General features: G+C 39.6%; 1 protein-coding gene across 9 annotated transcripts in view; it reads left to right on the top strand.

Annotated features, from left to right (window-relative positions):
* The window catches only part of sptan1 (spectrin alpha, non-erythrocytic 1), a 27,973-nt gene continuing 5,327 nt past the window's right edge, over window positions 1–22,646 (top strand). For 2 of the 9 annotated variants that reach the window (XM_043221462.1, XM_043221468.1), the window contains exons 1-45: window positions 1–77; window positions 3,105–3,169; window positions 8,263–8,502; window positions 8,865–8,990; window positions 9,399–9,539; window positions 9,639–9,919; window positions 10,008–10,152; window positions 10,345–10,499; window positions 10,607–10,742; window positions 10,923–11,024; window positions 11,138–11,275; window positions 11,416–11,526; window positions 11,623–11,700; window positions 11,837–11,992; window positions 12,080–12,284; window positions 12,415–12,596; window positions 12,719–12,962; window positions 13,056–13,178; window positions 13,303–13,520; window positions 13,657–13,749; window positions 13,868–14,002; window positions 14,098–14,246; window positions 14,707–14,766; window positions 15,170–15,368; window positions 15,463–15,567; window positions 15,933–15,965; window positions 16,106–16,141; window positions 16,400–16,447; window positions 17,073–17,164; window positions 17,254–17,398; window positions 17,749–17,930; window positions 18,059–18,158; window positions 18,283–18,480; window positions 18,572–18,718; window positions 18,825–18,928; window positions 19,018–19,180; window positions 19,431–19,445; window positions 20,782–20,913; window positions 21,005–21,142; window positions 21,256–21,360; window positions 21,458–21,666; window positions 21,766–21,886; window positions 21,975–22,096; window positions 22,247–22,379; window positions 22,506–22,604. In XM_043221462.1, the coding sequence (XP_043077397.1) occupies window positions 3,140–3,169; window positions 8,263–8,502; window positions 8,865–8,990; window positions 9,399–9,539; window positions 9,639–9,919; window positions 10,008–10,152; window positions 10,345–10,499; window positions 10,607–10,742; window positions 10,923–11,024; window positions 11,138–11,275; window positions 11,416–11,526; window positions 11,623–11,700; window positions 11,837–11,992; window positions 12,080–12,284; window positions 12,415–12,596; window positions 12,719–12,962; window positions 13,056–13,178; window positions 13,303–13,520; window positions 13,657–13,749; window positions 13,868–14,002; window positions 14,098–14,246; window positions 14,707–14,766; window positions 15,170–15,368; window positions 15,463–15,567; window positions 15,933–15,965; window positions 16,106–16,141; window positions 16,400–16,447; window positions 17,073–17,164; window positions 17,254–17,398; window positions 17,749–17,930; window positions 18,059–18,158; window positions 18,283–18,480; window positions 18,572–18,718; window positions 18,825–18,928; window positions 19,018–19,180; window positions 19,431–19,445; window positions 20,782–20,913; window positions 21,005–21,142; window positions 21,256–21,360; window positions 21,458–21,666; window positions 21,766–21,886; window positions 21,975–22,096; window positions 22,247–22,379; window positions 22,506–22,604 (5,874 nt within the window). In that variant the 5' untranslated portion in view covers window positions 1–77; window positions 3,105–3,139. The remainder of the gene's footprint in view (window positions 78–3,104; window positions 3,170–8,262; window positions 8,503–8,864; window positions 8,991–9,398; window positions 9,540–9,638; window positions 9,920–10,007; window positions 10,153–10,344; window positions 10,500–10,606; window positions 10,743–10,922; window positions 11,025–11,137; window positions 11,276–11,415; window positions 11,527–11,622; window positions 11,701–11,836; window positions 11,993–12,079; window positions 12,285–12,414; window positions 12,597–12,718; window positions 12,963–13,055; window positions 13,179–13,302; window positions 13,521–13,656; window positions 13,750–13,867; window positions 14,003–14,097; window positions 14,247–14,706; window positions 14,767–15,169; window positions 15,369–15,462; window positions 15,568–15,932; window positions 15,966–16,105; window positions 16,142–16,399; window positions 16,448–17,072; window positions 17,165–17,253; window positions 17,399–17,748; window positions 17,931–18,058; window positions 18,159–18,282; window positions 18,481–18,571; window positions 18,719–18,824; window positions 18,929–19,017; window positions 19,181–19,430; window positions 19,446–20,781; window positions 20,914–21,004; window positions 21,143–21,255; window positions 21,361–21,457; window positions 21,667–21,765; window positions 21,887–21,974; window positions 22,097–22,246; window positions 22,380–22,505; window positions 22,605–22,646) is intronic. The other 7 variants (XM_043221466.1, XM_043221463.1, XM_043221464.1 and 4 more) reach the window with 7 other exon arrangements.

The following is a 22,646-nucleotide window of genomic DNA, read 5'->3' on the forward strand; positions in this document are numbered from 1 at the left end:
ACGCTGCTATTTCATTCGTTGAGGTCGCCACCCGTTGCCACCCAGCCCCAGAAAAACAGAGCAAAACCTTCGGCAAGGTAGGATATTATACAGCATTGTAGTCGTGCGGTTGTGTATTTTTTCCACAAAAACACAATACCTGGACGTTTTAGTGCAAAACTAAAGGAACGCTTGGGTGTATGTCGGCTTTGCTATGCTGAGGGCCGTGCTGGGCGTTTCATCTGTTTCGACCGTTTCATCTGTTTAGTGATATACAAAACATCACACCGTTCTCATTTTACTGTAAAAGTACTGTTATTACATTGTTATGCCAATTTCATGCATTGTATATGTTTTTCAGACAAGATTAGAATCGCCCTGCCCAATAGAGTCGTTAGCTGCAGAGCTAACCTATATTAACAGCTAGATTATAAATTAAACATGCGCGGATACAGGACGGTGTGTAGGATTCATTTCAATCTTTGTGACGGCCTAGGGACACTTTAAACGCTTTAATAAGAACCCAACGTTATTACATTAATTGGGTTATATGGAATATATCGGTTCTTGCTGATAATCCTGCAACATTGGATGGCAAATTTTCGTCCAAACAAAGACACTCGTTTCAACATTGTACGTTGTTCTATTGATTCAGTATACAATTTGTGAATTTTCATGGGCTTAATGTAAATGTATAGACAGCAGAGGATCCACCCATCGCCTTTTCTCACTCGGTCTGCCATTGCACTAATGCTTTGATACGAGGCCTGGGGTTTTGCTTGACTTTTATTGTTTGCTGATGGTCTTCTTAAATGTAAAGGGTTTATTATAAACATGCATTACCTTAGCTTTGAGTTTTAGTTAAATAATGATTTATTCCTGTAATGAATAAAGCATTCCATGTGTGAGTATTGGAAAACCTCTGGTAATAATGTTAACATTTTAAAAATAAATTATGCTGTATACATTTTTAAAGGCACTCCAAAATAATTTTAGTAATAGCCTAACTAAATAGTTTTTGTGGAATAATGCATATTGTGTTATATTATGTTATATCCACACCATATATATATATGCTTTGCACTGTTGCTTTCTGAAGCCAGAGACTTTTATAGTGGATCAGGGACTTAATATGCACGCCAACTGCTGACATGCCAACAGCCCTGCTGCGCAAATAAAAAAGCTACTGAAGTCAAAAAGATGTGGGGGTTTTTGTGTGCTGACATTAGCATGCATTGCTGATAAACTGCAATATTCATACTGGGCCCCTTTTTTATTAGAATTTGCAAATATAGACAGACAATTGGTTTGATATTAAAACTAGACCTGCTGATTAGTGAAAAACAATGCTTGCAAAAATAATAAATACATGTAAAAATAGGAAAATACAGTATAAAATACAATACATAAACAAAGAGTTTTGGATAATTATTGGTAATTGGCACCAGAGATTAAAATAAATTTTCATCCATTTAGACCTTAAAATGTTTTTGCACAACTTTAATGGCATAAATAACACCACTAGTCATATATGACACATTCAGATATATATATATATATATATATATATATATATATATATATATTTTTAAATGGTTTTTTTAAACATTTTTAAATGCTAAAAAGCAATAAACCAGTGGCTACAATGTTCTGAATATTACATAAAATGTTATGTTATTAAAATCACACTCAGAAACTTAACTTTATAAGACATAAAAGTTATATATAATAATAAATCTTTTCCAGTTACATTTTTAGTTGCCCTTAATCAGCCGAGGCCTATTTTCAGATCTGGTTCTTCAGTGCAATTGCGCATTATGAAATAACCTTGCACTGCTCGTCACATCAGCGTCTGGAATGTTACACTTTTGTCGGTCTCTGAACAACAGAGTAGACGGTCTAGCGCATTTAGGAAACAAATACATCGATGTTCATTGTTCTCCTCGTCCTGTTTCCTCAAAGGCTGACTGCATGCATTCTGAAATTGCTCAGAATCTTTCAAAGGGTGTGGTCTTCTGTCTCATAACGTAACTCATAACATGCAGGGTCTTCGTTGGGGTGGGTGGGGGTTTCCCTCGGGACATGTTGCCTTTGTGCAGCTGTGTAACTATTTTAGTTGACCCCTCCCAAGTGTCAGAGTCCAATACTTTTTGTTTTCCAGTCAGTTTTTGCACATAAATACGGTTAATAGTTGCTTACAAATCCTTTTGGTTCAAGTTTTTCACCGATCCTGACGTTGAAATTGGTTGGTGCTGTTGATTATGGTGCCACTGAAAAAAATGAACAAACACTTGATTATTGAATTCATCTGTTTCCGTAAAGAAGCAGATATTATTAAAAGACAAGTCCCTTTTAAGGCTGCTCAAAAACAGGCCAAAGGTTGTGTGTTTGTGCCATTGTCTGTTCTGGTTTCACATTGCATCCTGGTGTAACACAAACCTGAAGTGGTCTACTTTATTTACCAGGCTCTAAGGGATACCTTATTTTGCGTTCATGTCTATTCTTTCACTTTGACATGTATAAGTTGGTATCTTTCCTCTGTGTCTGTGTTGTGTTATTGCATGAGCTTATATAATACTGCATGCTGTACCTTGGCTCAGAAGGCCTGAATTTAACCAGGCCTGGACTGTATTAAATGGTTTATGTTGGGGCTGCACGATAAGGGTTGAGTTAATAATCACAGTTATCAAAAATTATTATTGTGATATTAAATCATGCCTCTTCTTGTTTTTTCTTGAGCTTTTTTATGTTGTTTTTACATTTAACCAGTCATAAAAATATTGAAAATGGTAAAATTCTTAATACTAATTTTAATAAATCCAAATTGTTATTTCTATAAACAACAGAAGCTGCATTAAGTGCATTTATTCTCACAAATGGCTCATAGACTGGCTGTATAGCACTTCCATTTGAGACAAATTTCACAAGTGGAGATTGGTAACAGTTTTAGGAAACCAGTTGGATATCCAGCTGGCCAATCTCACAGATCATCTTGATTGGTTAATTGAGAGGAGCAGAAATCATGAATAAAATACAAAATCATGCAGCCCTAGTTTATGTGCATTTGTCCCCGTTCTGTTTTTATTAGCCAAACTCAATGTTTTAACCAATAATGTTGTTTACAGTACGCCTTGTAGCCACCCCTGAGACACCTGTTACCATGTCCAAGTTTCTTAAACCCAAACTGAAGGTAAAATATGTGAGTTTGTGTGTGTCTCTGCCCTGGTTTGCTGTGTAGTGGCAGTGAGAAGATAAACTGAAAATTGTCAATGTAGGAAGGGAAAAAAACAGTGTGAGGTGTTTTTCTCCTTATTTTCTGGAAAAGAGAGACGCATGGGCTGGGCTCTACCTTGGCTGTCGCCCCACACAGGCCCGTCACTGCAGCGCTGATGCTTTTGTCTGCACTGCAGCGAGAGGCAGAGGAGATGCTTAGACAAATACAGTCAGAGAGAGGTTTTGTTTTCTGCATACTCATGCACTCATCATCATCTTAAGAAATATCACCGCACTTATCTGAGCTGAATGTAAGCGGTAGGATATGTGACTGGAGGATAGAGGATATTTCTGAGGTCTGTGGATGCTTTTTTCTATATAATGCATGGAAATGCTGGTTTATTTCACGTTTTGTGTGTTTGTTGCATGGTTTGTGTGGGTGTGTTCTGCATGATGTAGCCTAGTTGATATGCTGCCATGGATTAAGTCTCATAAAATCTGAGTGTGATGTTTTGATCAGCTGTGATGGGAGAACCTTTTTTCCCTACAGCAAACTAATCATAAATATTTCGTGTTTTAAGATTTCAGTGCATTGTCATTTTCAAGGTTAATTTAGCTTTCAACTCTTAATCAATAAAGTAGTCATTAACAGTATATGCTTTAAAAGTATATCTTCTTGAATAAGGGAAAATTTGTTTCTTCTTTAGAACAGATTTGAAGAAATTCATTAAGAAATTACATCAGTTACTTATTATGGATTGGTAAATTGTTGCTAAGCAATAGTTAACAGTAGATAAGAAATGTATTTCTTACAAGCAAACACATTTTTACTTTACAAGTAGTTAACTGATGTAGTCATGTGCATTACTTTTAGATTATTGTCATTTATCTGTCAATTTATTGTGAATTTGAATTCTCGGTCTGCCGGCACCCACTGCAGATAATACATTGGTAAACAAGTAAGTGTTGTAATGCAAAATTTAGGCCAACTTTTTTGGATGATCCGATAGTGAGTAGATTAAATATAGGTGGTTTTATCTGTATCTCTATCCCTGTTATTTCAGCTTTTTGGTGTCTTCAAACAGCTATTAGCCAAGTTAAATCCTTGGAGACAGCCCACCCATTTCCTCTAAATTCCTTAGGTCTGCATCCTCCCTTTCAGACGTCAGCACCTCTTGGATACAGATGTGTTACCATGGAAACTTCCAGGCTTTCAGTGTGACCTCACTGAGTTCTCAGTATTCCCAGCTTGATAGTGGGAGTGCATTTAATGATAAGTGCTTCACTCATGCTAAACATCGATGTTTTGAGCATGTGATCCATGCAAGAAAAAATGAAAGCTTGAAGTGATGCAGTAAAGCACCCATTTCCTCATTTTTCATGTCACCTTGTGATCTGATAAGAATCTAGTGTTTTTTTGCCTGGCAGCTTTATGAATCGTGATTGTCTCACTTTCATGTTCTAGTTTTCCTGGTTAGTGGTTCTGTTTTACACCGTTGGCACTGTCTTCCGAATGCTGCTTTGAAAATCTGTGTCACCTTCAGGCTTCTGGTTATTAATATCCTAGCTCTTCTCCAAGAGAATCTTAAGAATGTCTATCAGGACAAGCTTATTATCAGGACAGAGCAGGAATAGGAGCCTGGATGCTGTTAGAGAGTCCTGATTGTCTGGTTGGAGTGGGAATATCTTAAAACGGAAACAAAGGATCTTCTGGGCTGCAAACAATTGGTTAGGGATTCACTCATAATACAATTCTGGCCAAATCCAGTCACTTTTGATCAATTTAATTCACCCCTGCTGAATAAAAGCATTAATTTATTTACAAAAAAAAAAAAGCTAATATACAAAACAGATGTTCTTCCAGTATATTGTGCATTTCTAAAAGATGGTTTGTTATTATTATAGTTTTCTCTTCCTTTTTGGTTTGTGGGTTTGTGGTTTTGACCATAATGGTTTTAGTATGACTATAACAAAGATGGTGGTTTTAAAAAAAAATTATTATTACGCAAACCTCAAGAACATAAAATGGTTTTCAGCATGTCATATCTTACAGCTCTTGTAATGGTTGCCTGTTCATAAATCATAAATGGCCACTGTATTGCAGCAGGGCGAGAGGTTGGACTTTGCCTGTGTCATCATGTGTTGGGAATGTGAGAGGCTGTTACTGAAGCACTCTGCTCAATGAACAAGCGTGTGGGAAAGAGAGGGGAACATTCCAGAGTGCTGCTGGACTGCTGTATTCGTTTGGATTCAGAAGCAGCAGACTACGACAAATGATAGAGAGGACCAGGAAGGGAGAAGAACGTGTGAGTTTGTGTTATCACTAGTACGCAGTCACGTTTAGAGGTGCTATCTGTTGCTACAGCTGGACTGCAGTGAGACCCTCTTGAACACGTAGCTTTATATTCTGGTGAGTTTTATTACTTTTTGGGGCAGTTTAATTTGCAATTATTTTATTTCATTCATAAGCATTTTGAAAAACATCACAACCTAGATATTGAGGATTCATGTTTATTAAAGACTTGGTTGACATCTGCTGACTTTTGATCTGTGCATGGGTGTGGCCTATTGCGTTTTTTTTTTTTTTTTCTTTCCAGACATGCACTTGCCTGCTTAATTTAACGGTACAGATCCGTGGTCATCTATCCTCGCAGAGTAAAACCAAGCAGATCTGGTCGTAATCCCCTGTCTGATCTAAGCAGACATGGAGACGGGATCATTTTGGGAGAGGCAGGGTTGGGGGAAGGGCGGTATTCGTCCAGCTGATCTGGACAAAAACAGGACATATTCAAAGTAGAGCACAAGCCGTGCATTAAATCATTGGTCACTTCTCATCTGGACGTGTTTTACGCTTTTTAAAGAGGTTATGATTGAGTCAAGGACCTCACTAATGAATCAGCCATTAGCTAATCACTTCCTTATCTGCTTTCTCTTCTCCATCCCGCTGTCATCAAGCGGATGTTTTGTACAGGGCTGATCTCATGCAGTTATCTAACTTCTTCATGAGACTTCATAAGCCATTGCCATTTCTGACACTTTCATTTTTAAGCATGATCTTCTGTGCTCTTGTTCCACCATTTTTATTTTTTCTGTGTACACGCGTATATAGTAGAAAGATAGCAATTCTGGCCAACATAACAAAAGACTGTATTGATCCAGGCTGACAGTGCATTACGTGGCTGACTCCATAGTCTGGTCCCTCTTCACATTGCTGAAGTGCTGTTTTGTTAGCTTTCCTGACCTTGGATTAGCCTGCCTTGAACCTTTTCCAAATGCATCCTATGATGGATTCGCTTCAGCAAATGGAGCACAGCATGTGATTGATTTTTTTTTTTTTTTTTTTTTTTTTTTAGACAACATCCACATGCATTAACACAATTATGCTACTGCTGAATATAGCCATAGAAATGTGTGGTAATTAAATTAGCTTGAAGATTTTATAGAGAAAGCTTTTTAATTAATGTTTTTAACAAAGGAAAGGTTTTACAATTTCTGTTAAGGCTAGAATACACTACATGAGTTTTGAAGTTTTTTGCCCCAATTTACAGTCTGGATAAATCAACACCTTAGTTGCCGTAAGTCATCCTGAATCTGAGGATTTTGGGTAGTTACAGTTTTCACAGAAAAAAAGAGTCTTTTTTTTTTTAAATTTCATCCAGTTGGACAATATCAAACATGTCTGATATTTTGAGCTAATTTTAGGACAAATTGTTTTCATTTGTTTCCTATCAACAAGGTGCATGTTTTTGGTAGCATCTAATATTTGGGACAACAGCAAAAGAGTATAACCTAGTGTTTTAAAATCTTACAATTCATTTAATTTAAATGACAATATACTATATACAAAAAAAATACTATATACCAAAAAACCCCTAGCCTTTATCATTAGATGAATAAATAAATAATTAAATAATCCTCACAGAAAGGGTTAAAAAGTTGCCCTTTTTTTTAAACAGATGAAGAATGCTCAGATGTTCACACTTCAATGTGGAATGGCTCCAGATGTTCACACCTGTGTGTGAAGTGAATTCTTCTGCTCTTAATTTTTCACCACTTTGAACATAATTTAGATTTAAAAAACAGAGCTAGATGTGATGTGGCATTAACAGAGTATTTATTGTCCTATACTTAGACTCTGAAACTACTTGATCCTGCATTCCCAGAAATCCAAGAAGTGGTCACGATTTACTAATATAAATTGTTTCAATAACAGTTTTGAGTCATACCAATGTTTATTCTGTCAGCAGTTTTGTTGATTCATAATGTGATTAATTAAGTTTTCCTCACATCAGAATAAGCTGTTGTTGAGATTATTCTATCCCCCAACCTTTAACTTTAGCGGTTCCGGTTCAAGAACAGGTTTTGTGGTGGCAATTTGAATGGAATGGTTGTAGGTCATAAAACAGCACACTATCATAGAAAAAGAGCTAGAGACATTCACTGTAGACTGGGTGTGACATGTCTTTCCCTGGTCAATTCATTCTGGACACAAGCATAACCTTGTCCCCTCCACCCTTAAATACAGCTGAAATCACACAACCCCCTCCCCACTGACAGTATGGGACAGATGAAGTTATATTGGGGTGGATGTAGCTTTGGATTGGTGGGGGTTGTGTTCGGTGTCAGCAGGGGGCTGATGGCAGCACTCTCTTTGTGCCGGTTTGCTCAGAAGCGTGAGGAATTTCCGCCGGGCCCCCCATGTGCTCAGATGTTGGCCATTGCTGGGGAGAGTTGTCTTTTAACTCATGAAATGTCTTCCTGGTTTTAAGTACCTCCCTTGAATGAGTGTTTATTTCACACAGACTGCGTGGTGTCTTTTTGAATTTTTTTATTTGTCAATACAAAATTGTCGTAGTTAAAACATGAATGTTGCTTTATAAATTTGTCCTTTTTTGCCTATTACCTTGAAATTCACATTGTTTAATTTGAAGTTCTGCTGTTTAATTTGCTGTACTCGTGCTCCTTTCTGATTAGAAAGCCATACTAAGGTTCTCATTTTGCATTTTTGCTTTTGCTTACTAAGTTCATGTGGACTTGGACATTTGAGTCATTATGTTTTCCTTCTTTTAGAAAATGGATATCAGTGGAGCTAAAGTTCTGGAGTCAGCTGAGGACATCCAGGAGCGCCGTCAGCAGGTTCTTGATCGGTATCGTCGCTTCAAGGAGCTGTCTGTTGTGCGCAGACAGAAACTCGAGGACTCTTACCGGTTCCAGTTCTTCCGTCGAGATGCAGATGAGCTTGAGAAATGGATCCAAGAGAAGCTACAGATCGCCTCTGATGAGAACTACAAGGACCCCAGTAACCTACAGGTGAGAGTAAAACTAAGCTTCATAAGCACCCTTTCTGAAATCACATTGAGCAAAGAATGTGCTGTCACCTCTGTTTTTGAAGTGACTCCTCCTTTAAGCTGTAAATTCCTTGACTGGGTCTTGTCTGCTGTAATACATTGACTTCTTTCAAGTCATCAGATTGTTATAATAGCTGAATACAGTAAATGAACACGCATGCAGCGATTTTGGTCACAAGGTTTGTGTTTATGCAGACGTTTATAGAGAGAATTCTTTAATTAAACTTCTCAGAAGAAATCCATTTTCACAATATACAGTGTTTATGAATAAAATATGCATATAATGCATTTTTGTCTCATATAGCATTTTTCCCCATCTCTTAGGGAAAGCTCCAGAAACATCAGGCCTTTGAGGCAGAGGTGCAGGCTAATTCTAGGGCCATCATTAAACTGGACGAGACTGGCAATCTCATGATATCTGAGAGCCACTTTGCATCTGAAACCATTCGAGTAAGTTTTTTTGTTTTTAATACTACATGCTAGAGTTCCATAATGGAGAAAAGTGAAATTTATATTGTTTTAACTTTATCCTAATCGATCAGTCTTTCACGCCTTACCGGACCTCTCAGCGACCAATAGTAAAAAGTGTCAATTATGGCGCTTTTATTCCAGTAGGTACTTGAGTGCGGTGAAATTTTCAGTTGTTGTAGTTCATTTTACAGTGCATGTCCCTTAAAAGAACTGAGTGCTCTGTTCTATTTCATTCTACCTCTAATTCCTTATTCAGACTTTCTACTACAGTCCAAGCTGACTTTTTCAAAAAAATACACAAAATTTAATCTGAGCTGTCCTTGAATAATGTTTCTGTTTCTGATCACGTTTTGATCCTAATTGTCTTTGTTCCCTCTTAAAACTCAGACTCGTCTAGAGGAACTTCACCGTCTGTGGGACCTCCTGCTGCAAAAGACTAAAGAGAAGGGAGTGCGTCTCCTGCAGGCCCAGAAATTGGTGCAGTACCTCCGTGAGTGTGAGGATGCCCTGGACTGGATCAGTGACAAGGTAAGAAACCACAGTAGACCTCATATGTTACACAGTATATGTTTGGTCAATATAATTATTTCTTCCTATATATTAAACAGTGACAATATTTTTTTGCAGGAAGCCATTGCGACCTCAGAAGAGCTTGGCCAAGACCTGGAGCATGTGGAGGTTTTGCAGAAGAAATTTGAAGAGTTTCAGACAGATCTGGCGGCCCATGAGGAGCGTGTGAATGAGGTGAACCAGGCAGCCGGCAAGCTAACCCAAGAGAACCATCCTGAGGCTGAGCTCATCCTAAAGAAGCAGGAAGAGGTGAACGCTGCTTGGCAAAGGCTGAAGGGATTGGCTCAGCAAAGGCAGGGAAAACTATTTGGAGCTGCTGAGGTGCAGCGTTTCAACCGGTGAGTTATTCAAGGCATTTGTAATCACTGCTTTACACATTTGTTGGTTTAAATGGGGTTTGTAACAAAAAATTGTTCTGACCTACAGGGATGTGGATGAGACAATCAGCTGGATTAAGGAGAAGGAGCAGCTGATGGCATCTGATGATTTTGGACGTGACCTTGCCAGCGTTCAAGCCCTGCTCCGGAAACACGAGGGGCTGGAAAGAGATTTGGCAGCCTTGGAGGACAAGGTCAGTTTTAGAATATCCACAAACTGTCTTGTTCTATTCCTCAATACAAACCTGTCCATCACATTTATACACTTATTCTTTTGTTGTTTTATTTATGTGCATTTAATTTTTGCAGAGTTGTGCAACAGAATATGCGAGCATTGTACAGTCGTTCAGTATTTTTTTGATATAGACATTCTGTTCTGTCTTTAGGTAAACACTCTTGGCGGTGAGGCAGACCGTCTGCAACAGACACACCCCCAGAATGCCTCTCAGATCCACCTGAAAAGAGATGAACTCATTACCAACTGGGAGCAGATTCGTACACTGGCAGCTGAACGACACGCTCGGCTCAATGACTCCTACAGGTAGGCAAAGAGAGACATTTTGGTTTTGATCACTACTTCAAACTGGTTAAGACAGCAAGGTCAGTTTACACAGTGCTAGCTTGATCTCATGCGTGTCTTACTTCTAGGTTGCAGCGCTTCACTGCAGATTTCCGTGACCTGACCAGCTGGGTGACGGAGATGAAGGCTCTGATCAATGCAGATGAGCTAGCCAATGATGTGGCTGGAGCTGAGGCCCTGCTTGATCGCCACCAAGAGCATAAGGTATTGAACTATGAAAAGCTAAACAAGTAAAGCAACATGGGAAAATAATGTTATGATAGTAAATATAGGATTTTTAGGATTTCTTTTTTAATACTGATTTGCTGATTTAGTATTGCATAGTTTTGTTCTACCAAGGATGTCTGACATTGAAAGACCATAATGTCCATAATATTTTACCAGGGCGAGATTGATGCTCATGAGGACAGTTTCAAATCTACTGATGAGGCTGGGCAGGCTCTGCTGAACATTGGACATTACGCTTCTGAGGAAGTCAAGGAAAAGGTGTGTTTAACCTTGCACCTGTGTTTTGGAAGCTATTTTCAAATCATCATTTGTGAATTTGTCATTCTAAAGTGAGAATCTGAATGAGCCTCATTTTGTGTTTGTTGGTTTAGCTGGGCATCCTGTCGGAAGAGAAAGTGTCTCTTCTGGAGCTGTGGGAGCTACGCAGGCAGCAGTATGAGCAGTGCATGGACCTGCAGCTCTTTTACAGGGACACTGAGCAGGTCGACAACTGGATGAGCAAGCAAGAGGTACACATTCATTTAGGCTTGTTATATTATGAGGATCATCCAAAATACTTTCTCTGAATTGTGTAATACTTTAATTATGAGAGCAAAGATTTTACAAATGAGAGCAAATATTTTAACTTTTCAAACTGTTTTTCTCAAAGGCTTTCCTGCTAAATGAAGACTTGGGTGACTCTCTGGATAGTGTTGAAGCTCTTCTGAAAAAACATGAAGACTTTGAGAAATCCCTCAGTGCACAGGAAGAGAAGATCACTGTAAGAAATCTCAGTTTGACCTCAAATCCAAGGCCTTTTATAATAGTTTACACATCTTACCCTGTTTTCTTTTTAATTCTCAAATGAAATATGCAGGCCCTCGATGAATTTGCCACCAAACTGATCCAGAACAATCACTATGCCAAGGAAGATGTGGCCACTCGCAGAGATGCAGTAAGTTGAGACTAGCACCCTGAAACGTCCTTCATTTCAACCCCGCAAGCATTTTCCTCCCCTCAAATATTGCTGACAGAAGTGCTGAATCACTGGTAATACTATGACTTAAACACCTTTTTTTTTTCTACTTCAGCTGCTGAGCAGACGCAACGCTCTTCATGAGCGTGCTCAGTTTCGCCGTGCCGCCCTGGAGGACTCTTTCCATCTGCAGCAGTTCTTCCGGGACTCTGATGAGCTCAAGAGCTGGATCAATGAGAAGATGAAGACTGCCACTGATGAGGCCTACAAGGTACGTTGTCCTAGAGTTGTTTTGCACATTTATAATCAATTGTTCATATTAGTTTCTTTCACGCACTCTCTGTTCCTCCTCTTTCAGGACCCATCCAACCTGCAGGGGAAGGTGCAGAAGCACCAGGCCTTCGAAGCTGAGCTCTCTGCCAATCAGAGCCGCATTGATGCACTGCAGAAGTCAGGCCAGGAGCTGATTGATGGAAAACACTACGCCTCCAGCGAGGTTTCCACCCGAATGGATGAAGTCAGCTCCCAGTGGAAGAAACTTCTAGAGGCAACTGAGCTTAAAGGTGAGAAAATGCCTGTGTCACAGGAAGAGGCAGTTATCAATAGTTAAAAACCATGTTTATCAGATTTATTATTGGTAGTTATGAAACAAATGGCAGGTTTTCAGTGATTTTGCATTATTTACTCATTCAGGGATTAAGTTGCGTGAAGCAAACCAGCAGCAGCAGTTCAATCGTAATGTAGAGGACATCGAGCTATGGTTGTATGAGGTGGAGGGACATCTAGCCTCTGATGACTTTGGCAAAGACCTGACCAGCGTCCAGAATCTTCAGAAGAAACATGCTCTGCTTGAGGCTGATGTGGCTGCTCACCAGGTAACAATGTCTGAATAAATTAATATTAGACATTTACACTGTTTCTTGTATGATTCTGTGCATCAGGCATTGTTTGTATTTGTAACACCTGGACTCATTCATCTTAACTCTCCTCTTTACAGGACCGCATTGATGGCATTACTATTCAGGCCAGGCAGTTCCAGGAGGCTGGCCATTTTGACGCTGATAACATCCGCAAAAAACAGGAGGCTTTAGTGGCACGCTACGAGGCTCTAAAAGAGCCCATGGCCGCTCGCAAACAGAAGCTGTCAGATTCCCTGCGCCTTCAGCAACTTTTCAGGGATGTGGAAGATGAGGAGACCTGGATCCGAGAGAAAGAACCTATTGCTTCCTCCACCAACAGGGGTGAGTATGATTTAAATTACAGGAACAGCAATCTGAAATAACTATAAACTGTTGATATTCTTAAAACAACCACTTTCTCGTATTCTCTTTTAGGAAAAGACCTTATCGGAGTCCAGAACCTTCTGAAGAAACACCAGGCTTTGCAGGCAGAAATCTCTGGCCATGAACCCCGAATCAAGGCTGTTACTCAGAAGGGGGAGGCCATGATTGATGAAGGTAGTATTTAATTCTTGCACTTTCATAAGACTGACTTTCTATTAGCTATTCAATGCAGAAACAATTAATTTAAAATATTTATATAAATAAAATGTTTTTTTTTTCCAAATTAATTTTTTTCCAGGTCACTTTGCAGGCGAGGATGTGAAAGCTAAGTTGCAAGAGCTTCACAATCGTTGGGATGGCCTGAAGGGAAAAGCGGCCCAGCGTAGACAGGATCTGGAGGATTCTCTTCAGGCTCAGCAGTACTTTGCTGATGCCAATGAGGCTGAGTCTTGGATGAGAGAGAAGGAGCCCATTGTAGGAAGCACCGACTATGGCAAAGACGAAGACTCTGCAGAGGTAAACAAGGAGGAGGGCAAAAAAAACAATCCTCATACATCATAAGATGTTTAAAGTGCTTAAGTGTCTTCCTTTTAAAGAGTTTCCTTTAAAAAAAAAATATATGGCTCTAACATGTCAATGTTATTATTTACAGGCTCTCCTAAAGAAGCACGAGGCACTGATGTCTGATCTGAGTGCATATGGCAGCAGCATCCAGGCCTTAAAAGAACAAGCTGAGGCCTGCAGAGTAAGATCACACCACAACACTTTTGCATTGACCAAAAGAAAATAACACACAAAATTGTAACATTTTATGGAAATTAGAACTTTGTCCTTTTTTTTTTTTTTTTTTTTTTTAACAAAAGCAACAAGTGGCCCCCACTGATGATGAGACCGGCAAAGAGCTGGTTCTTGCGCTATACGACTATCAGGAGAAGAGTCCTCGTGAGGTCACCATGAAGAAGGGTGACATCCTCACTCTGCTCAACAGCACCAATAAGGTGATTAATAGGGCGTGCTACATCACTTAGCATGCCAGTTTGAATCCAGATGAATGCTTGGACTTATATAAATAACATATGTATTTTGTTCTCAGGACTGGTGGAAAGTGGAAGTGAACGACAGGCAGGGCTTTGTTCCCGCAGCGTACGTGAAGAAGTTGGACCCGACTCAGTCTTCCTCTCGTGAGAATCTGCTAAACGAACAAGGCAGCATCGCTCTGCGACAGGAGCAGATTGAGAATCAGTAAGAATTATTCTGAGGGCAGACGTCTTATTTAGTTTAATAGGCATTCGGGCTGTCAATGTTTTAAAATTTAGATTTTTATAAAAATTTGGAAAGTATTTATTTAATTGTTCAACGATTACCGGAATTTCATTTCTAATATTAGAGACATGGAAAAATGTTCCCTGAAAAAAAAACATTAATTCATAATTTTAATTGATTGATGGCCCTAATGTTAACATTTTTTGTAAATATTTTTCAACCTTACTACTTACATTCCAACGAAATCATTTCTTTTTAACACAAAGATCTTTGCATCTTTACTCTTCCTGCAGCTCAAATAAGGCATCTGTTAAAAACTAACTCTTAATAATGTTTCTGACCCTTCGATACTCCTCTTTTTCCTTTCTTTCTTTTCTTTGTTTTCTTTCTTTCTGAATTTAAATGCTTGCATGTGCCTGCTTGCCCTGCCCTGTGGCAGGACTGTGGTCACCAAGGAGGTTTGCAGCGTATCTGTACGCATGAAGCAGGTGGAGGAACTGTGAGTAGGCCCGACCAATGTCATTTATTTGATCAAAGCCTCCATTGCAAAATTTTCATCCACATTCCCCTCACCCATCTTGTTATTTTTCCTCATGCTTTAGGTCTTCTGTCACACTCTGTCCATCAGATCATTTTCTCATTCTTCCTCTTCTATTCCATCAAGGGATAGACGTTTACATCTCTTCTGAGGATGTTGTCATTCTGAGCTTTTCCTTTTGTAAAGTTGGTGTCTAGATGTCTCACGCTCACATTTTCGGTTGCTGACTATGCAGATTTCTCGCTGTTAGTTGAATCCCTGTCCATGTTTCCAGCTTCTATTTCCTTTCCTAGAAGGAGGTGTTTCAGTCTCAGTGTTTAGGTGGGAGTTGCATTAAGTTTTTTTTTTTAATCTAATTTCTTAGGTACGGTACACTGCAAGAGTTGGGAGAAAAGAGGAAGGACATGCTGGAGAAGAGCTGCAAAAAGTTCATGCTTTTCCGTGAAGCAAATGAGCTGCAGCAGTGGATTAATGAGAAAGAATCAGCGCTTACTAATGAGGAGGTCGGTTCTGATCTGGAGCAAGTGGAAGTGCTCCAGAAGAAGTTTGATGACTTCCAGAAGGTATTTTTCATGACTCATTTATCACTGGAGGCTAGCATTGTCTAATAAATGTTGACCGATTCTAAACTCTTGTATTTTTTTTATTGTTTGCTAGGATCTGAAAGCAAATGAATCTCGGCTGAGGGATATAAACAAGGTGGCTTCTGAGCTGGAGTCTGAAGGACTGATGGCTGAAGAGGCTCCTGTTGTGCAGGCCCAGGTGTGAAGAAAAACAAATTAATATATGAATTATTATATAAATTTATATAAATTTACTGTTTATATACACTGCCCTCCAAAAGTTTGGAAACACCCCTGGCAATGTGTGATTTTGATATGGATGATATCAGCATAAATCCTTGTCATTTTTAGTGCAATCATAATGTTTTTTATACATTTTGAGTCATTCCACTCATCAATTTTATGTCTACATTGAAACATGTGAGAGTATACATCAGAGTAGTATTCTTATTTATATGCCTGAATTTATTTAGATTTATAGATTTGTTGATCTTACCTATTTTTACCCTTTCTCCTTCCGACCCTCCATTCCTTCATCACACCTCCCTTCCATCCCACCATCAGCAAGTAGAGATGCTGGGCTCAGCTCCTGGCAAGGTCATTATTGTTTTATACCCTTCATCTAGTATCTGCAACAGTTGGGGTGCTTGCATGAAACAAACACATGAATACCATACAATTTTTTTTCTTTTACATTTTAAACTTATTCTATTTGTTTTATTTGATATATTTCACAGGATGAAGCAGATTCCAAAGGTGCATCTCCATGGAAGGTAATATGGCTTTCTGTTTTCGAAATGCTTTAAATATAATCTATTATATCATCTAATCTTGGGTCATTGAGATGACATGTTTAGTTTTTATACAGGTTCTTGTTTGACCATCCACAGTAGTGTATGGTGACTCTGATTACAGAACAGCAAGAGCAGCCTGGTTCTTGTATCTCCTCTTGTGACATTTTCTTGACTGGTGTATTTTTCTGTTCTTTTCCTGTCCTCTCTCTGTTTTTTGCACATTTGTACTCAATATAGTCTGTTCGCTTGGCTGTTCAAACAACGGCCAACTTTAATACCATTAAGGTAAGATTCTAGGTTCTTAGTTTCAATCTTTTAAATCTTCCCTCAACCAATCCCACTAAATCTTGCATTGTGCCCCATGGAGGACTAACTCATTGTGGTGGTCTTGTGCTCTTACCATGGTCTCTTGTTCCCTATGTCCTATTACTGAACCATCAGCTGTGCAGTTGCATCCCCGTCCTTTTGTTTCCATTCATGAGTCTGTGTCGACCATTTGAAATAACTCCTTTATGTCTTCACACCATTTTTTTTTTTGGTGGAGGTAAAACAGCCATTCTAGAATGCATTAACTCCTCTTTTTCAGTTTGTGGCTGATGCACCCACCCATGTGCTTTAATGTTGTAGTCTTTCTGTTTATGCCACTTATCCATACTGTTGCTTTTGCTACTGATATGAAGAGCAAAGTATGACGCAAAGGATCTGGAACCATGTATGTTTTGCTTTGGAAAGTGGTTTGGCTGTTAAATTTCATGTTTCTGAATGTAGCTTGCCAAAATAATGTCATTTTACATCATTTAAGATGTGACCGCAGGGAGTCGAATCTGCTGTCGGTGATCAAATCACTGTCTTAACTGAACCTATGACCTGCCCTCAGATTAGCTTCTAATGGTTGTATGTTTGTGTATAGGAGCTGAACAACCGCTGGAGGGCCTTGCAGCAGCTGGCTGAAGACCGAAGCAACATGCTGGGCAGTGCTCATGAGGTTCAGAGGTTCCACAGGTACATATATGCTACTGTTATGTTCGTGTTATACTTGTAGGTGAGCTACATGAAGTGCAGAGGAATTTAGCTCAGTGTGTGATTTACAGGGATGCAGATGAGACCAAGGAATGGATCGAAGAGAAGAACCAAGCCCTGAACACTGATAACTATGGCCATGACCTCGCCAGCGTGCAGGCTTTGCAGCGCAAGCACGAAGGCTTTGAGAGAGACCTGGCTGCTTTAGGAGACAAGGTAAAATGTTTTTTAGTTTAGTCATGAAACTTTAAATGGCACAGGCTGATTTTTTTCTACACAACAGAACCTTATTGTTGTCTTCTAATTCTTTAGCCAGTGAGCTTGCTTGCTGAACATTTAAATACTGTAAATTAGTTCTGCGGCATGATATCAAAGTTCTCCTGAAACCCTCAACCTCCCTCAGCACCACCTTTCTAGACCTGCTACAGCATTTTAATATGCCTAATCATCCGTGTCTATCTTACATGCTTGCTCTGGTTAGCAGATTTATCAGATTTAATCTGTTAACATGCTAAAAGTATTTTGAAATTTGTCATGATTGATATATCATTTTGTTTCTGGGGCAGGTGAACTCTCTTGGTGAGACAGCAGAGCGTCTGATTCAGTCTCATCCTGAGGCTGTGGACGACATCCAGGAGAAGTGCACCGAGCTAAACACAGCCTGGAGCAGCCTGGTAGGTCGAGCTGACCAACGCAAAGAAAAACTGGGAAACTCTCACGACCTGCAGCGCTTCCTCAGTGACTTCAGGTGAGGAGGAGGAAAAAAGAAGGATGGAAAGAGTATAAAACATGCAAAACAAACAACTTAGAGAAGCTATATGGCATCTGTGCAATAATGCAGAAGAGACTAAACAAATTTGCTCGTCTCTCTATCAGAGATCTCATGTCCTGGATCAATGGAATCAGAGGGCTGGTGTCTTCAGATGAGCTGGCCAAGGACGTCACTGGAGCTGAAGCCTTATTGGAGAGACATCAGGTATTTGATTTCAAAACACCTGTGATCTGTACTTTGATATGGTTGCTGTTTAGAAGATGAATTTTTAAAATATTTTAATATTTAATAATTGGCCAAATCATAAACACATATTTATATTCTTTAGGAACACCGCACTGAGATCGACGCCCGTGCTGGCACCTTCCAGGCTTTTGAGCAATTTGGACAGCAGCTGCTTGCGCGTGGCCACTATGCCAGCCCTGAGATTCAACAGAAGCTGGAGGCTCTTGAACAGGAACGTGCTGACCTGGAGAAGGCCTGGGTCCAGCGCAGGATGATGCTGGATCAGTGCCTGGAACTGCAGGTCAGAAAGGACAATGCTTATGTTTAATGCACAAAACTTCAACATTTAAAGATGGCAAATGATGTCATATGTTTCTTTTCGTCTCCTGCAGCTATTCAACCGTGACTGTGAGCAAGCTGAGAACTGGATGGCAGCTCGTGAGGCTTTCTTGGCCAGCGATGACAAGGGAGACTCCCTGGACAGCGTCGAGGCTCTCATCAAGAAACATGAAGACTTTGATAAAGCTATCAATGTGCAGGTCAGCCACTGCCGTTGTGATATAAGGCAGTCAAGCTTGAGATTATTTGATTTTTCAATCAGAAAGGTTTTTTTGTGATCATTTTTTTTTTTGTCTGTCCTCACAGGAAGAGAAAATTGCAGCACTGCAGTCTTTCGCTGACCAGCTAATTAGCGCTGACCACTATGCCAAACCTGAGATCTTTAATCGCCGTAATGAAGTCTTAGATAGGTCAGGGTTTTTCTTTTTTATGCTGATATCACTGATTGAATTTCATTTGTGTAATTTAAGTTAAAACGGCATGTCCTTTTGACCTCCAGGTGGCGCCGTCTCAAGGCTCAGATGATTGAGAAACGCTCTAAGCTGGGTGAGTCCCAGACGCTGCAGCAGTTCAGCAGAGATGTAGATGAGATCGAAGCATGGATCAGTGAGAAACTCCAAACCGCCACTGACGAGTCTTATAAGGACCCCACCAACATCCAGGTAATGTCACACTTCAGGCATCTCTCTCAGGACCGATATGTCAGTATTTTTGCAGACATGCCATGTTTTATGTCTTAAAGGTGAATATCCTGCTTAAGTCTAACCTTGTAAATATATTAATGGCATATTATGTTCAAATGCAAATTAAAATGTGTTTCTCTTACTATCCCCGCTTCAACCAACCCAAACTGTTTTATTATATAGGAAATTAAACTGAAACTCTGTCTGTGTTCCCATTGTCTGTTTCTAGCTGTCCAAGCTGCTGGTAAGTGCAGTAGTGTGCCAGAGCTAACTAACCCCAATAGGGTATCTCCACTTGTCCGTTGTCTCATTGTTTTTGTCTGTACATGTGTATTTGAGTTCCGTATGTCTATTGTGTCTCGCTTTGTACAGCATCATCAGGTGTTTGTGCCCTTCCCGTGCCCCATCGTTGCAGCATTTAATTTGTAATTGCTGGGTGTGGCCTCCATTTTCTTGTGTCATTGAAGTTGGGATGTCTTGGTTTAAATTTGTTCCACAGTTGTGGAACTGAGAGCAAACATTTACAAAAAGTAGTATGCAAAGACAATTTTTGGCTGTGTTCAGAATAGCATAGTAGAATTATATGCTTTATGCTGCCTACTGTGTTATGTACTGCTGTGTGAATAAGAACACATTGCACATAATATAAATATTGTAGTGTATGTAATATACACATACAGTACTGTAGCAATTTGTTACAATTACATTTATTTTGATGCTTTAATGTTTGAAAATAAAGACATTAAGACAGTAATTATTAGTTTTGTAATTAAAATTAAAATTTTTCTTAAATGTTTTAAATCTACAGAGAAATTTTAAAGTTATAGTATAGTACATTATAGTTCTATTGAGAACATAGCTGCAATTTTTTGTAAACCCAGAGAGAGAAGGTGGAGAGGTGCTTCCAAACAAATAATTCTGCTTTGCTTTTTGTGGAATACCGTGTTAAAACAAAAATGGTTACATGTGTGCTACGGCCAGAATCCATATGCAGTTACAGTAACACCAGCGCGGCTTCCTTTTTTGAGTGTATCAGCAATTGCTTAGATAAGCCATTTGGAAGTGCTTTTTTCTTCTATTCTCTCTGGGTCATATAAAATATTAAATGATCTCAGACAAAACATCCCAACTCCTCCTAGGTTCCTCACAGAATTCATTGTGTGCTGGATGGTGTCCAGTTCATTTTATTGAATGCTTCATCAGGCTTTGAATGTGTCCCGTTCATAGTATGAGTTCCACATTAAATGTTTTGTCCTTGTTTGGTGGTTTGTAAATTCACAGTCACCTCACTTTTTTACTCACAATGTACACACTGATGTTTTGAAAAGGTTTGCTCTTTTGTGGCTACAAATAATGACAAACTTTCACAAACAGTCTGCACAAAGGCATACACATAAAATGCACACACATACAGTAGCATTAAATATGCACTGCTTTCACTTTTCACCCATTGAGTTTACACAAAGACATTTATATCAGTATCATGTGTTAGATACAAATCCAGCTATTGCTTTATCACAGCTGCATGACTTCACTGTGTGGCTCAGTTTAGCTGTATTTCGCTTTTTTGCCACTTTCAGAGCAAGCACCAGAAGCACCAGGCTTTTGAGGCTGAGTTACACGCTAACGCTGATCGTATCCGCGGGGTGATTGACACAGGCAATGCTCTCATCCAGAGAGGTGCCTGTGCTGGAAGTGAGGATGCCGTCAAGGTAACAGTTTTAGAAACATTCCAGAAATAGGACGCTGGTGAGTTACAGTCAGTGCTCATTTTGCTGTGGTCGTGCTCACATTTGCTCTCAGGCTCGTCTTAATGCTCTGGATGAGCAGTGGCAGTTCCTCGTCAACAAATCTGCCGAGAAGAGTCAGAAACTGAAGGAGGCAAACAAGCAGCAGAACTTCAACACTGGTATCAAGGACTTTGACTTCTGGTTGTCTGAGGTATTGAAATATGATTTAGTAGCTACTTAGGATGGTTCTTGATTTAAATGTAAAGGTTTAATCACATAATACTATCAATAATAATCTGTTACACATTTTTCCTGTGCTCTTAGGTTGAGGCTCTTCTTGCCTCTGAGGATTATGGCAAAGATCTGGCCTCAGTCAACAATCTCCTTAAGAAGCATCAGCTTTTAGAAGCTGACATCTCTGCTCATGAGGTAGCTCTTCAGACATACTGCTCAGGGATCACTTATTTTAAAAAAAATTCTAAAATCCAGTATGTCCTGATCAATGCTTGTTTTTGTGTTTTTATAGGACCGTCTGAAGGATCTGAATGGCCAGGCAGACAGTCTTATGGCCAGCAATGCCTTCGACACCTCTCAGGTCAAGGACAAGCGTGATGCCGTCAACGGACGCTTTGACAAAATCAAGAGCATGGCTGCTGGGCGTCGTGCCAAGCTGAACGAGTCGCATCGTCTTCACCAGTTCTTCAGGGATCTGGATGATGAGGAATCTTGGATAAAGTATGGTTTACATCAATCTGAGTGATCTATGATTTAATTTTTTACATTAACTGTATTATTTGAGGCGGTACACTAGAATGAATTAATTGTTTTCTTTAGGGAAAAGAAGTTGTTGGTGAGCTCGGAGGACTACGGACGTGATTTGACAGGAGTACAGAATCTGAGGAAGAAACACAAGAGGCTGGAGGCTGAGCTGGGAGCACACGAGCCAGCCATTCAGGTGAGGTTCCTGAATGAAGGTTCACAGAAATTAAACAGTGAAATAAATTGTCGTTCTGAGTGCTAAAAGTATTTTTGTGGCTTTGCAGTCTGTACTGGAGACTGGGAAGAAGCTGTCTGATGACAACACCATTGGACAGGAGGAGATCCAGCAGAGGCTGGCCCAGTTTGTGGAGCACTGGAGGGAACTGAAAGATCTGGCTGCTGCTCGGTGAGTACTGTATTTTACCTTTTTTCTGCTCTGTTTTTCTGATTACATTCATGCGTTTTGATGAATAAGTAAAAAAAAAACAAAGATTTTATGATAGTGTACATTGCCTAGGATATGAATTTGAACATTGTTTGGTTTTCTGTTTTTTAGTGGACAGAGGCTTGAGGAGTCGCTGGAGTACCAGCAGTTTGTGGCAAATGTGGAGGAAGAGGAAGCTTGGATTAATGAAAAACTGAACCTGGTCGGAAGTGAAGATTACGGTGATACTCTAGCAGCTGTGCAGGTGTGTAAAAATAAACCACATTTAGTAAATTATGGCTTGATCTTGGACACACCTTTACTTTTCAGTTTTTTTGTTGTTTTTTTTGCTTGCTTGTGTCTTACGTTTCTCTGCTCAACTTTTTTTCAGGGGTTGCTGAAGAAACATGAAGCATTTGAAACTGATTTTACCGTGCACAGGGACAGAGTGAACGATGTTTGTTCCAATGGAGATGAACTTATCAAAAAGGTATAGTACAGCTATTATAAAGTCCATATACTACAGATTTAC

Source organism: Puntigrus tetrazona, chromosome 21 (assembly GCF_018831695.1).
Source record: "Puntigrus tetrazona isolate hp1 chromosome 21, ASM1883169v1, whole genome shotgun sequence".
In the NCBI taxonomy this organism is placed as follows: Eukaryota; Metazoa; Chordata; class Actinopteri; order Cypriniformes; family Cyprinidae; genus Puntigrus; species Puntigrus tetrazona.